This window comes from Heteronotia binoei, chromosome 8 (genome assembly GCF_032191835.1).
Source record: "Heteronotia binoei isolate CCM8104 ecotype False Entrance Well chromosome 8, APGP_CSIRO_Hbin_v1, whole genome shotgun sequence".
Taxonomy (NCBI): Eukaryota; Metazoa; Chordata; class Lepidosauria; order Squamata; family Gekkonidae; genus Heteronotia; species Heteronotia binoei.
This window is the reverse complement of record NC_083230.1, coordinates 66,190,827-66,208,121: the sequence shown is the minus strand read 5'-3', so window position 1 is coordinate 66,208,121 and position 17,295 is coordinate 66,190,827. Positions and strand designations below refer to the sequence as shown.

At 44.6% G+C, this 17,295-nt stretch overlaps 1 protein-coding gene across 1 annotated transcript in view; it reads left to right on the top strand.

The window, feature by feature from the left end:
• Nucleotides 1-17,295, top strand: part of KITLG (KIT ligand) — a 155,608-nt gene that overhangs the window by 100,981 nt on the left and 37,332 nt on the right. Inside the window, exons 4-6 of the mRNA XM_060245157.1 lie at nt 11,127-11,303; nt 12,623-12,785; nt 13,304-13,387. Coding sequence (XP_060101140.1) covers nt 11,127-11,303; nt 12,623-12,785; nt 13,304-13,387 — 424 coding nt within the window. The remainder of the gene's footprint in view (nt 1-11,126; nt 11,304-12,622; nt 12,786-13,303; nt 13,388-17,295) is intronic.

Below are 17,295 nucleotides of genomic sequence, written 5' to 3'. Positions count from 1 at the left end.
GTTTGTTGTTTTCTTAGTATAGTAGTTATTGTTGTTTGAAAAAAAAGACTTTTGTTGGACTTGCTTTTCAGGGGTTTATTTTACCCCCATTCCTTCAGAGATCGTTCTGTGTGGGTTCCAGCGCCTATGGAAAGACGTTGGGTTTTTTTAAACATTGCCGCAAGTGTGGTAGCAAAATTGCACCTCTTGACAGTCACTCCCTCTGCTTATTGTCTCTGGGCGAGGGACACCGAGTCGATTCGTTGCATTGCTCGAGTATCTCGAAGCAAACTCGCTAAAACCGGGCGGCAAGGCTATCGGCGGCACTCATAGAATCAGCTCTTCGTCTGCTGAAAATGGCAACGGGCCTGTCAGTATCAATGGGGGAAGAGGTGCCGACGATTACATCGGTCGATCCATCGTCACCGGTGTGGACCGATATGCCAACCGAGCGAGGCCTACCCACAAAACGACCCTCTGAAGGATTAGTGGCGACCTCGGCCAAGAAACGTCGGGATGATTCAGGGACCCGATCGTCCCTCCCAAAGAAGTCGAAGCAGAAGAACAGACTTTCCCGCACTCCTTCTCTGGATGCTTTGGTATCAACACAAGCTGCTCCACCCTGGAAGATCCTGGCGTCTCTGCATCCACGGAGACCTTCGATGTTGAGAAGCAGAGGTTCACAACCGATCTGACTGTCAGGATCTGAGCAGGAGATAGATCTGACCCTGTGCACCCATTCATCGGGATCGCGTCGTCAGAGCTACAGTGGTTCGGTATCGGAGATTGAGGCTTTGATGCCGAACGAACCCCTAGCACCTCTTCCACCAATGGTGGGACAGAGAGAGCTTGAACCGGCTGCTGTGGTTAAACATTTCCCACCACCGCTGCTGTAGAATCAACGTCAGTGGCCTTGTTCCTATGGTTACCCGTACCCGCCATACCAGTGGTGCCCTCCACATGACTTCCCCGAATTGGACCAGCGGTCGGAAGCCTTGCATCTCTCGAGGGTTTCACATCACTCCACCCATCATGCATCGGCATCGGTGTCAATCCCTCCCGAGTGACGCAGAGAGCGGGTAGAGAAAGTGCAAGCGCGTTTGTCAGTGTCACTGCAATCACCTGAGCGAGCTTCGACCCCGATACTGTCTGAGCACTCGGTGAGAAGAGACTCATCATCGGATTCTTGAGGTCGGTACTGATGATCCTGACAGGGCAGTGGAACCTTCGCCAGAGTCGCATATTGCTGAGGACCTTCCCATATCTCCATCGGAAGATCTGAAGTCTTATGGGGACCTGGTGATGCGGATGGCACACTCCCTCTCCTTCACAGTGGTTCAACCACAGCCAGTCGTCGATGACACCACCTTCGATATAATGCAGAGAGACACATCAATGGCTTTGGCCCTTCCAGTGACCAAAGTCATCCTGCAGGCGGTGAAGAAGCCCTGGGCAAAGCCGGCATCTACACCGATCTCTATGTGGAGACTGGACCATATGTACCGGATCCAGGAGGCTGGTGCTGAGTTTCTGTTCGCCCACCCCAAGCCCAACTCGGTGGTGGTTTCTTCATTCTCTAAGGCGCACAAGACCCATTCTTCTCCACCTGACAAAGAGGGCAAGAAATTAGACAATGTGGACAGAAAATTCTGTTCAGCTGGAGCATTGGGAGTAAAGGTCTCCAATTATGCAGTGTGCATGGCTCACTACCAATACTCCATTTGGGAAAAGCTTACACCGCTATTGTCTTCCTTGAGCGAGGAGAAGCGATCTTCATTTAAGAAGCTGCAAAAGGAGGGCTTTGCTGTGGCTAAGCAACAACTGGCTGCAGCAAAGCACATGGTGGATGTATCGGCTAAAACCATCACCTCTGCCATTTCCCTGCGTCGTCACTCTTGGCTAAGGTCTACAGCTCTTCAGCCTGACATTAGGGCCTACGTTAAAGACCTGCCTTTTGAAGGTGAAGGTCTTTTTAGTTCAACCACCGACAGTGTCCTTCAAGAGATGGACAAAAGTATAAAGACCTCAAGAAACCTGGGTGTCCCAGCTTCCTCTAGGGCTGGCAAGCCTAAGCAATGGCATAAATCTTGGCCCAAGAGGCCCTACCAGAAATTCTCCCCCGACCAGCAGTGGAGGCCTCACTCTTCACAACCAGAGAGTAGGTCCCCCTATAGGGGAAATAACAAAAATAGATTTGCTTCAGCATCTCAAACCACTGGCAAATCTTAGGGTGCCTGCCCACAGAAGCAGGGCCTTTGACTTTTCTGTAGCACACATTGCAGCCCCTCCTTCGTCACATATCCGCCTCCATCAATATCTTCCGGCTTGGGAGTCCATCTCTACAGACAGGTGGGCTCTTTCCATCATAGCAGAAGGATACAGGATAGACTTTGTTCAGGTTCCGACTCAGTCAGTGATTGTCACCACACCCCCTTCCCCACCTCTGCTGGTGGAGGTTAGCAACCTCTTGCAGAAACAAGCCATAGAACCGGTCCCAGTAGAGGCCAGAACGGGGTGGGGGGTGGGGTTCTACTCTCGTTATTTCCTGGTTCCCAAACGGAATGGGGGATTGAGACCAATCATGGACCTTTGAAATCTGAACAAGTTTATCATGTACCAGAAGTTCAGGATATCCACCCTGCAAACAATCCTTACCCTTGTAAGCCAAAATGCCCTCAAAATGAGGTTGGGGAATTGTCAAGTGGGCACCTGGCTCACTCAGGATCTTTTTACCTGTGTATACCGGATTCCACGTCCAGAAAAGTAATGCTTAAAATATTGGGGACTCTAAGTCCCCAATGGCCTGGGACCTACCTACCTTAGGGACCGTCTCTCCCCACATGTTCCCCAGAGAGTGCTGAGATCGGGGTCTCAGAACCTCCTTATAATCCCTGGGCCAAAGGAGGCCCGTCTGAAAGCGACCAGAGATAGGGCCTTTTCGATTGCAGCCCCCTGTTGGTGGAACCAGCTCCCGGAGGAGGTGAGGGCCCTGCGGAACCTTGAACAGTTCCGCAGGGCCTGTAAAACAGCCCTCTTCTGGTTGGCATACAACTGATTGATACCGGGATGCCTGAATATTTAAACTTACAAACATCAGAATATTGAACATTGGAATACTTGAAGAATTGATTTAAGGAAGAGGTAGCATAGTATATTGATGTGAGTTTTATGTATTTTATTGTATAACCATTAATGTATTTTAAACTGATTTATTGTTAGCATTCTGTATTGTAAGCCGCCCTGAGCCCGCCTTGGTGGGGTAGGGCAGGATATAAATCGAACAAATAAATAAATAAATAAATAAGTAAAACAATTATAATTTTTTTAAAAAGATATAGGCTTCCATACAAGATAAAATACTCATAAAAACACACATTCAGTCCTAGGAGACATAGATAGAGAGATAGAGGAACACATGGGTAGACAAACAGGGCGATATTTACCTATTGTAGTCTTCAAGGAAGGCTCCAATGGCGATGAGCAAGGAAGTGGGAGAAGGGACCCGAAACTTGGCCTTAGAGTCGGGGATGGATCTATGCAGCGAAAATTGGGATACTGCTAGAAGCACACCTGTGGGTAGCTAGTCCACAGATTATAAGGACTCTCTTGAACCCTTAGAGAATGGGAGGTACAAGGGAGGAGAAAGGTGGTCAGCTGGTGCATGACCTCATGAAAAGGGGAGGTTTCGCAGTGACCATAAGGGCTGGACTACTGCGACAACCAATAGAAAGTTCATTGGTGTCACCTAATTGGGTGCTTGCTCTTAACCAATGGACTTGCCTGGATCCTGGATACCTGAGTGAACTTTCAGGTTGAAATGAACCAGGGGGAGGCTCCAAAATGACAGTTGGGGAGAAGAATAGAGAGATTACTTGGGTGGGGAGATACTGAATACTAATGGACTTATCTAAAAGGGTGACAATAGAAAGTCAAATCATGGCCTAGGTAACACCCAGTTTGTACAGAGGAACTTGGCTCTGGCTGAAGATGGTCTTCCTCTTCTTCAGTCTTCTTCTGGGCACCAGTCTTTGTCTAGAGTTCCGTTAAAGAAAGTGGCAGTTGGATGATTAACCACTCCTGGGGTGGGTAGGTTGCTTGCAGGCATAGGTGACATCTGGTGTGTACGTGAGCCGTCTGCTTCGCTGGATTGGAGTCAAGCCTGGTAGGAAGATGGCTGCGTGTGGTGTCAGCCCTCCACGGTGGATTCCATGGTCAGAACTTCAAACGGTTCATCTGGATAGCTCCTGGTGGCGCAGTCTCTTCTGCTCCATGGCTGAGATGGACATCATACGGAACGACAGGAAACCATCCGTTCTCCTGGTAGGCACTCTTGTACCGGTTCAGAGTGCCTTAGTAGCGTTATGGCTGCTAGTACAGCATAAGTCCCTTTTGCTTCAGGATAGGTTTACCCACACTCTCTGGCAAGATGTGTGTGAGTCACTTTCCCAGTTGCTCTGGCAACCAAGCTGGTAATCACGATGTTCTGTAACGGGGTTTTTCCTCACACCCTGATCAACCAAGGGGACTGGATGGCAACGTTGGATCTCAAGTATGCCTACTTCCACGTCAGCATCCATCCTTCGTACAGGCATTTCCGTTTTACAATGAGTTCCAACCATTTTCAGTACAAAGCCCTCCCATTCACCCTGTGCACTGCACCTTGGGTGTTCATCAAGATGATTAGTGTTGTAGCTGTGCATCTTCGACTTCAAGGCATAGTAGTCTTTCTGTATATCGACGACTGGCTCCTTGTGGCAGAGTCAGAAGAATGTCTATCCGGCCATATTGCAACTACTCTTCATCTTCTTCACATCCTAGGTATGCAGGTCAACATGACAAAGTCTCATCTTACACCATCACAGACAATTCAGTTCATAGGGGCCTTGCTGGACACAAGCCTTCACCGTGCTTTTCTGCCTCAGCAGAGAGCAATGGACATTATCAATCTCATCCATCTCTTCCAAAGTCAGAAATGGGGCATGGCACAGCAGCTGCAGCAGATGCTGGGGCTGATGGCGGCAACTACAAGCGTGCTGCTGTTTGCAAAATTGAGAATGAGAGGTCTTCAACTGTGGTTCCTCAGACAGTTTCGGCCTTTATGGGACTCACCTTGGAAGAGGTTTACAATTCCACCCTTGATCCTCCAGACCCTGAAATGGTGGAAATCCAGAGACAACATCTTTCAGGGAGCTCCCTTCCATTTACCTGTGATGACAGTTACGATCACCACAGATGTGTCTTTGTGGGGCTGGGGTGCTCACATAGATTCTCTGTGTGTGGGGGGCCCTTGGCCTACACAGCTGACTCGTTGCCACATAAACTATCTGGAATTATTGGCAATTTATTTTGCCCTTCGGTTTTTCCGTCCCATGGTGGCGGGGAAGGCTGTGGCGCTGTTGATGGACAATACTGCAACCCTTTGTTATGTCAACAGGCAGGGCGGGACAGTTTCTCGACGGCTTTGTGCGCTAGCAATAGAACTGTGGATGGAGTGCCTGGAGCATGGCATCTATGTAAAGGCTGCACACCTTCCAGGGGCGCTCAATCTGCAGGCGGACTCGTTGAGCAGAGGAGCAGCATCTCCACACGAGTGGGAGATGCAGTGGTGCTTCCTTCAACCGGTGTTTCAGCTCTGGGGGTATCCTCAGGTGGATGTGTTTGCCACAGCCAGGAATCGGAAGTGTCCTCTGTTCTGTTCCAGGGGGCCATGGATCCAGAGTCATTGGGAGACGGCCTGATGTTCCAGTGAAATGATAGGTTCCTAAATCTGTTTCCGCCTCTGCCGCTGCTGACAAGAGTTGTCAACAAAATTGTGAGGGAGAGACCGCGGTGCATTCTAATGACGCCGTGGTGGCCTTGGTAGAACTGGTTCCTGATCTTGCTTCAATTGGCGAGGGGGGTTTTCTATTGGTTTCCAGCAGAACCGGACCTTCTGTCGGCCCGGGACAGACACGTGTTTCATCACAACATGCCTCATCTAAAGCTAACGGCGTGGTTCATCAACCCTGTGAGTTCTCCAGCAGAGTCCAACACGTCTTTCTAAATAGTAGAAAGTTGTCTACCCGTGCTTCCTATGACAGGAAGTGGGGGAAGTTTCTTCAGTTTTTGACTGACCCTACAGTCTCACCCCAACGGGTGGGTCTGTTGGTGATTTCTGGTTTTCTGTTATCTTTGGTGCATGCTGGACTTTCTTTTTCTTCTGTTAAAGTTTATTTATCAGCAATATCAGCGTACCATGAGCCTGTTGAGGGGCATTCAGTTTTTGATCATCCTCATTCGAAGAGGTTTCTAAAAAAACTGCTCAGATTGCATCCTCCATCAAGATCACCTCCACATTTGTAGGACGCCTTTAGTATTGGACAGGTTGACTTGGCGTCCCTTTGAACCAATGGCAACCTGTTCTCTTCAACTTCTGTCATGGAGGACTGCCTTTTTGGTGGCTATCACGTCAGCACGCTGTGTAGGGGAACTCATGGCTATACGTTGTGACCACCCATATTTATTTTTTCATGAGTCTGGAGTGTCGTTGGCTCCTGATGTTTCTTTTCTTCCTAACGTGGTTTCCCAGTTTCACCTTAAGTTGGACATTTGGTTACCCACGTTTTATCCCACGCCTTCCTCGGATGAGGAACGTCGGTGGCACGCTTTGGACGTTAAGCGTGCGTTACTGTTTTATTTGAGTCGTTCTAAGAGTTTTCGCCAGGACCAGCATCTTTTTGTTTCTTATGCTGCTCCTAAGTTGGGTGCCAGAATTTCATCTCAGCGGCTTTCGAAGTGCCTCACTGAGACTATTAAACTGTGTTACTTGCTGGCAAAGAAGCCATTGCCTGGGCCCATTCGTGGACACTCTACTAGAGCGATGGCGACGTCGGTGGCGTTCCTGCAGGGTGTTTCCTTGACGGATGTGTGCAAGGCTGCCACCTGGTCCTTTTCGCATGCTTTCATGAAGCACTATGCTCTGGATGTGCATACTCAGCAGAGGACTCATCTGGGAGCTGCGGTGCTGCAAGCTGTTTTTTCTGGTTGACCATCTTCCCGCCTCCAGGCATGTCTTGCTTGCTAATCTCCCATGAGTGTGAAGCACAGAGACCATGAAGAAGATAGACAGGTTGCTTAACTGTAACTGTAGATCTTCTAGTGGTCGTCTGTGCATTCCCACTACCCGCCCTCCTTCCCCACTGCTGACAGTCTCCCTATGTTAGGGGCTTCCAGCGGTCAAGAAGGAACTGGTGGGATCCATGCACTGACTCCATGAGCACGCGTACTGGGATGCCTGCGCATGCCCACTGGTGCCGAGCGTGAAAAAATCCCGGGCTTTTTAGGTACCGATTCGGGGGATCAGCGCAGGTGTTATATCCCATGAGTGTGAATGCACAGATGACCACTCGAAGATTTACAGTTACAGGTAAGAAACCTGTCTATCCAAACAACTATAGGTTGATCAACCTGTTGAGTGTAACAAACAAGCTATATGTTAGACACTTACTGTGGAAATTTAGAGACTGGCTTGAGAATGATTTTTGCCTAGGTGAGGAACAGGTTGGCTTCAGAGAAGGTTGTGCCTTATTAAACCACTGCATGCTGTTGAACCACTTGATTGTAAAATATTCCTCAAACTCAAGTGTGTCATTATATGCTGCATTTCTAGACCTGAAGTCAGCCTTTGACTCTATCTCTAGGACCATCCTATGGGATAAATTAAGAGCCACCAATATTGATAGATGGCTGTTATTTCTTATTCAGGCCCTTTATGATCAAACAACCATCCGGGTCAAATATTCCCATCAAGGCTATTTGACAGACCCCATTTCTACCAACAAAGGGGTTAAACAAGGATGCCTCCTGGCCCCCTACTTATTTAACTTCTATATCAGTGATTTGGCATCACATATAAATAAACCAGAATGCCACCCACCGAAGCTAGGTAACAAACATATGGGGTGCTCCTTTATGCTGATGATGCTGTTTTACTTTCAAGGACTCCCTTAGGCCTCAGAAGAGCCTTGAAAGCTTTCGCTCAATATTGCCTGGAAAACAATCTAGAAGTAAATTACACTAAAACCAAAGTAATGGCCTTTGGCAAAAAGACACCCAGATCACACCATTGGTACTTAAATTCTATTCCCATTGAACAAGTTTCATGCTTTAAGTACCTGGGGGTCATGTTTCAAGCGCATGGAAGAAGAACCACCAATATAAACATGATTACCTCAAATGTCAAAAGGAGTGCCTCTTTCCTGACACTCCCTGTTTCCTTCCTCCCTTCAGCCTCATTCCAGGATGATTGGCTGAGAAAGAGATAGGGTTGCCAACTCCAGGTTGGGAAATTCCTGGAGATTTGAGGGGTGGAATCTGGAGACGATTGGGTGTGAGAAAGGGTGGAACCTCATTCAGGTACAATGCTACCCTCCAAACCAGCCATTTCCTCCTGGGGAACCACCATTGCCAATCTCCAGGTGAGGACTGGAGATCACTCAGAGTTACAGCTGCTCTCCAGATGGCAGAGATCAGCCCCCCCTTGATGTGGAGGGGGAGTGAAAGTTACCCAATGCTTACTTGGGTTGGTGGGAAGATAGCAAGTGTGGGGGAGGGCACTTGCCCAGAGGCCTTTAGTGATACCTTTCCAGGTTGGTGGGAAATTCCTGGAGATTTTGTTGTGGACTTTGAGGAGAACATACAAGTTATAGCTTCAGGGTGGGGTCTGCCAGACCCAGATTCTTTCTGTGGAAGCTGACTGCGTAATTTTGTATCAGTCACGGAATTCCAGCCTAACCTGCCTCACAGAGTTGCTGTTCAAATCAAATGGGGGAGAGGAAAATGATGTAAGCCCCTATGGTCCTCCCCCCACTATAGAGAAAGACTTTCCTTTTCCTGTGTAGAAACTGCAGGGAAGGGGAAGGCAATGGAAAGCTGAAGTCAGAGGGGCAGATAAAGAGGAGATAGGGTTGCCAACTCCAGGTTAGGAAATTCTTGAAGACTTAAGGGGTGCAGCCTAGAGAGGGTTTGAGAAGGGATGGGACCTCAGACAGGTACAGTGCCATTTCTTCCTGGGGAAGCACTGTTGCAAATCTTCAGGTGAGGGCTTGAGATCACTCAGAATTAAAACTGCTCTCTAGATGGCAGAGATCAGTTCCCCATGAGGTGAGGGGAGCAAATGCCTTCACTTGAGAGGGTGGGAAGTCAGCAAGAGCTTCTTTCTTGTGCCCGTTGTATTTTTCTTAATGGGCCTTATTGCTAGTAATCAATCTAACAGCAGTGTCCATCAACATACATAATGATTTGTCTAAATCCATTGCGTACTGAATTACTCTATTCAGGGAGGTGGATTGAGAACATTAGTGTAGTATTCATTCAGTCCTAGAAATGCACTGGGTATTATTGTAATACATTACAACAGGGGTGACCACACTTGCTTAATATAAAAGCTACAGAGAATGAATGTCAGATGTTTGAGAGCCACAAGACATGAACATCATATGTTTGAGAGCTGGGAATAAGGAAGGAAGAAGGAAGGAAGGAAATTATATGGGGGTGGGGGGAGAGAGGAAAAGGTGGAAAGAAAACAACTTTAAATACATTCTCCAAGCCTTTGGCTGGCTTGGCAGAGAAGTGATTTAAAGAGAGAAATGCGTTCTCCAAGCTCGCCAACACGGTGGTGAAGGCTTCGAGAACCACACAATATGTGTGAAAGAGCCACTTGTGACTCCTGCACCACAGTTTGGCAACCCCTGCATTACAAATTACTTTCAGTAGAGTATCCAACACTGCTAAGTCAAAAGAAAATCAGAAACTGCAGATGGTGGGGGGGACTGTGTGCCTAAAAACCTAATGACATATGCTCACTGGCAGAAAGAATTATTTATTTATTTTGTCAAAATATTTATTTGCCATCTTCCTTCCAGGTAGGGTCCTCAAGGCAGCAAATATCAAATCATTAAGACATTTCAACATTAAAAGAACATTTAAATTAAAGTGTATATAATGTAATCCAATAAAAAGAGATAAACACACACAACACGAGAACCAAAGAGAAGGGCTAGTAACAGTTATTATGGGCATGCCAAACAAAACAAAAGTCTTCACCTGCTGGCAGAAGACAACAACAGAGGGAGAGAGATACATCTACCTGGGGAGAGAGGTCTAAAGTTATGGCTGCACAGGTTAGTGGACTTGTGGCACAATCCTAGAAACACAGTTTTTCTCCACACCAGTTTGGCAAGGTATCCTGGAGGTTTTGCCGTCTTATGGGCATGGATGTAGGGGGAGGAAGGTATTTGTGAATTTCCTGCATTGTGCAGGGGGTTGGACTAGATGACCCTGGAGATCCCTTCCAGCTCTATGATTCTATGAAATGGACTATGCTTCCTCTAGTTATATTAGAGTAAGAAGTTCAGTTACTTTTAGAGGATTCTGATTCAAAGTGTACACCTGTTTTCTTGATTTCTAGAGGCTGCAGAAAAGTATCAAAGGGAGTTATTTTTAGATGTGAATTTTATTTTTGTTTCTGTTTTATTGTTCAAGACCTTGGTCTAAAAACAAGGGGAAGTAAGTAAATAAGTAAGCATCAGAAGTTTCAGAAAGATTAAAATAGTGTGCTCCCCCAGTAGGCAGTCATCTAGGTTTCAGATTCCTGAGGCTTACATGTTGTGCTTCAAGTAATGGAATGTTTTGGTAGCTAGGATCCTGCTAACATTAATTTATCTTACTTATTTACAACTAAACAGTGAACAAGTTTTTCTTCATTAGAAGAATAATTTAAGAGTAAAATATATTATTGTTAATCTGGTTGTTCTTTTTTAAATAATAGCAAAATTAGGGAATAGATTCTAGCATAGAAAATATAAAAGTTGTTAAAAACTAGCTGTGATTTTTGCTAGTCCTCATATTGGTAAGCAAGGAAAAGCAGAAATGGTAACATCTGTTGACAGTCATGGCTGACCTAGTTATATTAAGAAGAGTTGTTAGGAATTGCAAAAGGACTCAAGAAAACAGCAGGTTACCTAATGACAGCTTATTTTCAATTCACCAAAGTGCAAGCTAATACTGATTGGAAACAAAGTGTTAATCTACTTTTGCATACTTAAATTACTTAAACAGTTGTTCTGTTTGGGATGTAATTCTACCCCCTTTTTTATCTTCCTTGACAGCCCAATCATTGTTGGTTGCATTTGATGGTCCCTGAACTGAAAAAGAGTCTGAATAATCTTCTCCAAAAATTTAAAAAAATTTCAGATATGTCAGATGTTTTAAGTAATTATTCAATCATCAATAATCTCACAAGGATCATCAATGATATAATGGCATGTCTGTCTCCTAAAAATAAGGTAATGATCTTAACACTGATTTTCCTTTTTGTTTCTAATACTGAGGATGTAGATAGCTATAATGTCTCCTCCACAGCTATCATTGGGTGAGGTCAGACAGTGCCCTGTAAGCCTGTATCATAGTGCCTTGGGCCAATGGTTGGTCGTCCACATCGCTAATGACAGGACTTTTTTGGTAGACTCCCAGCAGGAACTCATTTGCATATTATGTCATACCCCCTGATGTCACCATTGTTTTGCACAGGACTTTTTTTTAGAAAAAGCACAGCAGGAATTCATTTGCATATTAAGACACACACCCTGACACCAAGCCAGCTGTGTGTTCCTGCTAAAAAAAAAAAAGCTCTGGCTAACGCACCGCAATCAGAGACCCACAGCTGGATTGGTCCCCCCCAAAAAATTCCCACTGTGGGGGCACTGAAACACACATCAGAGTAGGGTTAAGGGTGGAAGGACATGCCAGAAACAGAGTGGAATGATCATACCACTCATGGGGTTCCATGGCTTGCTGGCTCAAGCAGACGGCAAGAAACCTGACATGGAAACGCTTCACTGGAGAAGCCACCAGAATTTACTGGTGGCTATTTAATCTGCATGGGAGTTTTTTTTAGTGCAGGGTAAGAACAAGTGGGACATGGGGGCTAGATGTGCATGTATGATCACACTCATTTACCGTAATCCAGAGGGGAGGGGTAACTATGTTGGGCCAAACTACTCATGCGCACTTATTGTGTCTTGACTCCAAGATTCTGTCAGTGTTTTTCTCAAGCCTTTTGACCATCTTTATGTTAAAAACACTCTGTGTGTCTTCCCACTGCCTTGTGTGTATATGCAAATGTGCAGAGGTGGGGATAGGACTGAGTTCACCAATCCCATGAGGGATTGAGCATATTCACTTTATGCTCTGCTTTTGTATATTCAGTGTAATGAGGACATAAAAGATACAACCATTGAAATGTATGGGCTTAGTCTATTTTCCAGTGTTATCCCCACAAACAGGAGCGCTGGAAAAGAGTCTAAGTCCAAACATTTTCATGACTGTAGCTTTCATGCCTTCATTACACTGAATATAGATAGGGAGAGCATGTTGGTGGAGATGTTTTGCATGTGTGTAAGCTCTGTGTCAAGTCATGACAAATACATGGGGGTAAAGCTTGATTTTGGGAAGGGTTGGACACCACCAACTAAAATTTATGCAACTTAGTGAAGATTATCATAGTCCATATTTGACAGGTCAAAGATGAATAGAATTTAATAATGGATTTTGATAGCTGTATTCACTGTATTTTTTTAACAAAATGAATTTTGTATTTTTATAGAATTTTAGAAAACAAAGTGATTTTCTTTATAAAGAAGATCGCCTCTTCCCAGAAGACTTCTTTGAGCATTTTTATAACACCATTGAAGTCTACAAAGCCATTGCAAATAAACCAGAAGAAAATGAGTGTGTTCTGCTTTCAACCACAGAAATACCCCAAAATGGTAAGAGTTCTTTTCTATATGGAAATATCCTCAGCTGGTACAAATTCCTATAATTTCTTTAAAGAGACTTCAGTCTTCTAGCCATGCCCAAATAAAAGTCAAATGATATTGGGTGTGGGTATTTCAGTAGCCAAATCAGATTGTCTAATTTTTATTTGGTTGAATAAGTACCTGAAAAATAGCAATAAGGTATTTTTCGGGTATTTATTTGGCTTGGTATATACTGAGTGCACACCCCTAATAACCACTCTGGCGGATTATAAAAACATTAAGCAGGCATAGAAGGCAGGAGGTGAACTTGTGTGTGTTTGAAACCCAGATTTCTTTTTTGCGGGGGGGGGGCAGATTTTGTTTGTGAAATGAACATTTTGAATAAGTAGTAATCTACAGGTTGAATAACTCAGCTAAAACCTGTTACTGTGAATCTTTCGTACATATAATTTTTTACCTTGTTGCAGTATTTACTAATTATCTGCAGTTTTCCAAAGTACAGCCATTGCATTCTCTTTTTGCCACAGAGTCAAGAGTCACCAAGCCATTTTCATTGCTTCCTGTTGCTGCTAGCTCCCTTAGGAATGAGAGCAGTCGTGATAACAGCAACAGTAAGTACAAAGGATTGTTTTACCATTGTGAAGGATTTCTTTCTTTATGAACAACTCTTTTCAATAAACAGCAGTAATTGTTCAAGTTGATAATTCATAATTGGTATTAGTAAGTGCAAAAATGCAGTTAGTGGCATATTGATGGTCATAGCATAGATGGCTTTAAAGAGGAGTGAGAGATTTGCAAAGGAAAGGTCCATCAAAGACTACATGGTAACATCTGAAACCCAGCCTAGGAAGCATGGGAAGGCCTCAGTCTCTGCGCCCTGTTGTTGGTCCTCCAGAGTAACTGGTTGGCCACTCTGTGAGACAGGATGCCAGACAAGATGGACAATTGGTCTGAGCCAGCAGAGCTTTTCTTATTGCAAGGATTCAGTGGTGGTGTGCCATTCAGAGATCCCAAGATTTTGCCAGCACCCATCACAGAGTAGTCTGATAGTTCAGGGATAGTTCAGAGTAGTCTGATAGTTCAGGGATTTTTTTTAAATCCATTGAATTGTACTAATTTCCAGATTCTCATCCTAATACAGCAGTCATAAACTGAATTGTGGAAATTATGTGAAAGGCAAAGACAGTAACTAAATTAATAATTAGAACACAGTAGGAGTCAAGTAGCACCTTTAAGACCAACAAAGTTTTATTCAGAATGTAGGCTTTTTTATGCATGCATACTTCTTCAGACAAAGGAATGAGGTACAGTGAGCAGAACATATAGCTGATGGGCAGTGGTTAAGAATTCAAAGTGATATAAAGTTAGAATCCAGTGGCAAAATAGTGAAATAAACAAATCTAAATTAATCATTTGTAATGCAGCAATCCCCTTGTTGAAATATAATGGCACTTCCTTTGGGTTGACTTTTCATGCTATTGCTGCCGTATGATATTCTACATATAATCATATTGTTTTACATGTGACTAGAATTGTATCTATGATATGGAGTTCTTGCCTGGCTCATTGGAGCTTGTAGGACTAAGCTTGGGGACTCAGGAACAATAGGGAGTAGGATCCAAATTCCTGTTGCCCTGCTCCATTCACGAGCCCCTGCTGGTTTGAATGGTCCAATAGCATGCTAGCGCGGGAACTTTGTATATATATACATATATATAGTTGGCCCTGTGGGCCCAGTCTTCAGTCTTTTAAGGCAGCACTATACTATGCTGTATTCAATAAAAGAGCTATGTTCACTCCCACCTTGCCACATCATTGCATAGATCCCACTATATTATAGTGATGACGAAGGTGGGATCCTGGTAAGCGAGGCCAGCTGCCACTGGACTGCACCATGCACCACTGCACTGCATCCAGCCCCGCGCAATGCAGTGCCAATGTTGATGATGGCTGCGATGCCAGGAACAATTCCAGAGTTCTACATGACCAGCCCTGAGCGATGGGAGATATGGTTGGAATGACTGGAAAACATCCACTACCATGGGGTTGAAGGGGCAAAGAAGAAATCACTACCACTCAGCTCGTGTGGAATGAACACCCAGGAGCTGACACAGGGTCTAATGGCACCTACCACCCTCAAGGACGCCTCCTTTGAGGACATCACCGCCACCCTAACGACCCATTTTGCACTGCAGCTGATGGTCCTGGCCCACCGCTTCGATTTTTCTGAGCGCCATCAGCATCCCAGCAAGTCCGCAGGGGACTTAATTGCAGTCTTCTGGCACCTGTTGCTTCGCTGTGATTTTCCCCAGCTGGACAAAGCCCTAAGGGACCGGTTTATTTTTGGACTGCAGGACAAGAAGCTTTGGAGGAAGCTGCTCGGGAAAGATGACATAAGCCTCACCAAGGCGATTAAAGAGGTTATCGCCTATGAGAAGTCGCAGAAAGAGTGCACGACGGCCGTGGCCCACCAAGCTGCCACATCATCTTCGGAATCAGATGACTCGGGAAGACGATGCTCTCAAACTCCACCCCATAACCGTGAAGTGCCAGCTGCCACATGCGACCGAGACTGCGCCTGCCCAGGAGTATGCCAGCTGTGGGAAGCATCACAAGTGCCGTTCCTGCCATTTCTGGGGCACAGTCTGCCACCAGTGCAGGGAAACAGGTCACCTCGCCCAAGTTTGCTGCTCAAAATCAACCTGAGAAGGCACCACCCAAAGGAGGAGCAGGAAGAACGTCATCAACACCATCCATTCGTCGGTCGGTCTGGTATGTGACATCACCATGTCGTCCCCCGATAAACTCAAAACAATGGTGTTCATTGAGGACGCTCCATGTAGAATGGAGATTGGCTCTGGGGCCACCCACACCATTATATCGGCCCAGACTCTTGTATTTTAAAATTTTTATTAAGTTTGAATATAAAAAGGGTAAGAAATACGGGGTTACAGAAGCAAAAAAGGGAAGGGGATAAAAGATAGAAAAACATAAGCAAAAATATAAAGAGAAGCAGTATATATACCTGTTACATTTCTACCTCAAGACAAAATACCAAATTCTTTCTACCTGGAAGCCTTAAAATGTTATCCATTATAGCTCTTTAATTCTACAGTCTTCTTATTTTGTTATATACTTTTAACTGTTCTGTAGCTTATAATATAAATCTAAACTTTTCGTCTTCAGTACATACAAATGAGAAAAGCAGAAGAACAACCTCTGAAACAGAGCTGACTGGTTAATTTTAACATAATTAAAAATAAAAGCTAACTAATTAGTTTAACAATATTAGCAGTTAACATAAGCATAAAAGGTAAATATCCTTAATGTTAATTTACTTAATTTTAGCACAGAGAGAAAGCAAAAACAGAAAACATAGTAGTTTATCTATTTCGTTATAGACAGTTTCTCTTGTCAAAAATGTCAGGAGCAGACTTAAGATTACAAAATCTTTGTGTAGCCTGTCTTATTACCAATTTACCCAAATTGACTTTTTAACTACTTTAAACACAAGTTAGTATGCAATAGTTATCTCATCTCCCATACTTGTTTATTTTGAAGTAAATAAAAAGCCATACAATCTCCTTAGCCCACTCTTAATTACATTGTTCTATTTAACTTCCGTAGATAATTATAACAAACTGAAAAAGAGCATCCCAATTCTTAAAACCTCATTTGCCATTACGGAAGTATTTATTTGCTCCTTTTATTGATTCAATATTAACCAGCTGGATGTAAAAAAGAGGGCGGAGCGCAAAAAATACAAAAGCAGTTTAAAATCTCTTCTTTTTGAATGCTTTTCAAATTTGATCCTCTTGATGAAATTTGCCTTTTCTCTTCTTGATATCTCCCTTCGTTTTGCTGAAAGTGGTATGATCACTGCTTCATCGCTTCCTTCTGTGCAAGCTTTAGTCAATGTTAATTTCCGTTTCAGTTTTATAACTACACAGGCTGTCTCCATTTTGATTTTCTTCCAGACCTTTCCCAACGGATCATTAGCTTTTTTTCCCTCAGCTTGACATCACTGGGAACTCTTTAATACTCTGCTCATGCAGATTTTCATTTTCGCTGTATTTCAAAATAAAAGTCTCCATCTGTTGTTGCATCAATTCTGCTAAACGATCAAGTTCCTGCTTTAAGGAGATTATGTTAATCATAATACCACATGCTTTAGTTTGAACTGCCATTTCTCCCAGAGAAAAAACTCAGTCTGATCTTCTTCGTGGTCTCTGTGCATCACACTGATGGGAGTAGGCGCCAGCGCCGATCTCGATCGGTAAACTTCAAAAGCTGCGGATTTCCGCGCCGACGTCCCAGTGCGCATGCCCGGAGGCCCCCCCCCCCGCGCATGCTCACTGGGACAGGAGCGGACATCCCGCCAGTTCTCTTCTGACCGCCGCGCTGATCAGTCGATCTTCTTGCTACGGTCGGTGAACTTATCTTTGGATAAAAATTTTCTTCTGTTTTTTGCTAGTTAGATAGTTGTAGTTCCTTAGTTTAGTTGTAGTTAGTTAGTAAG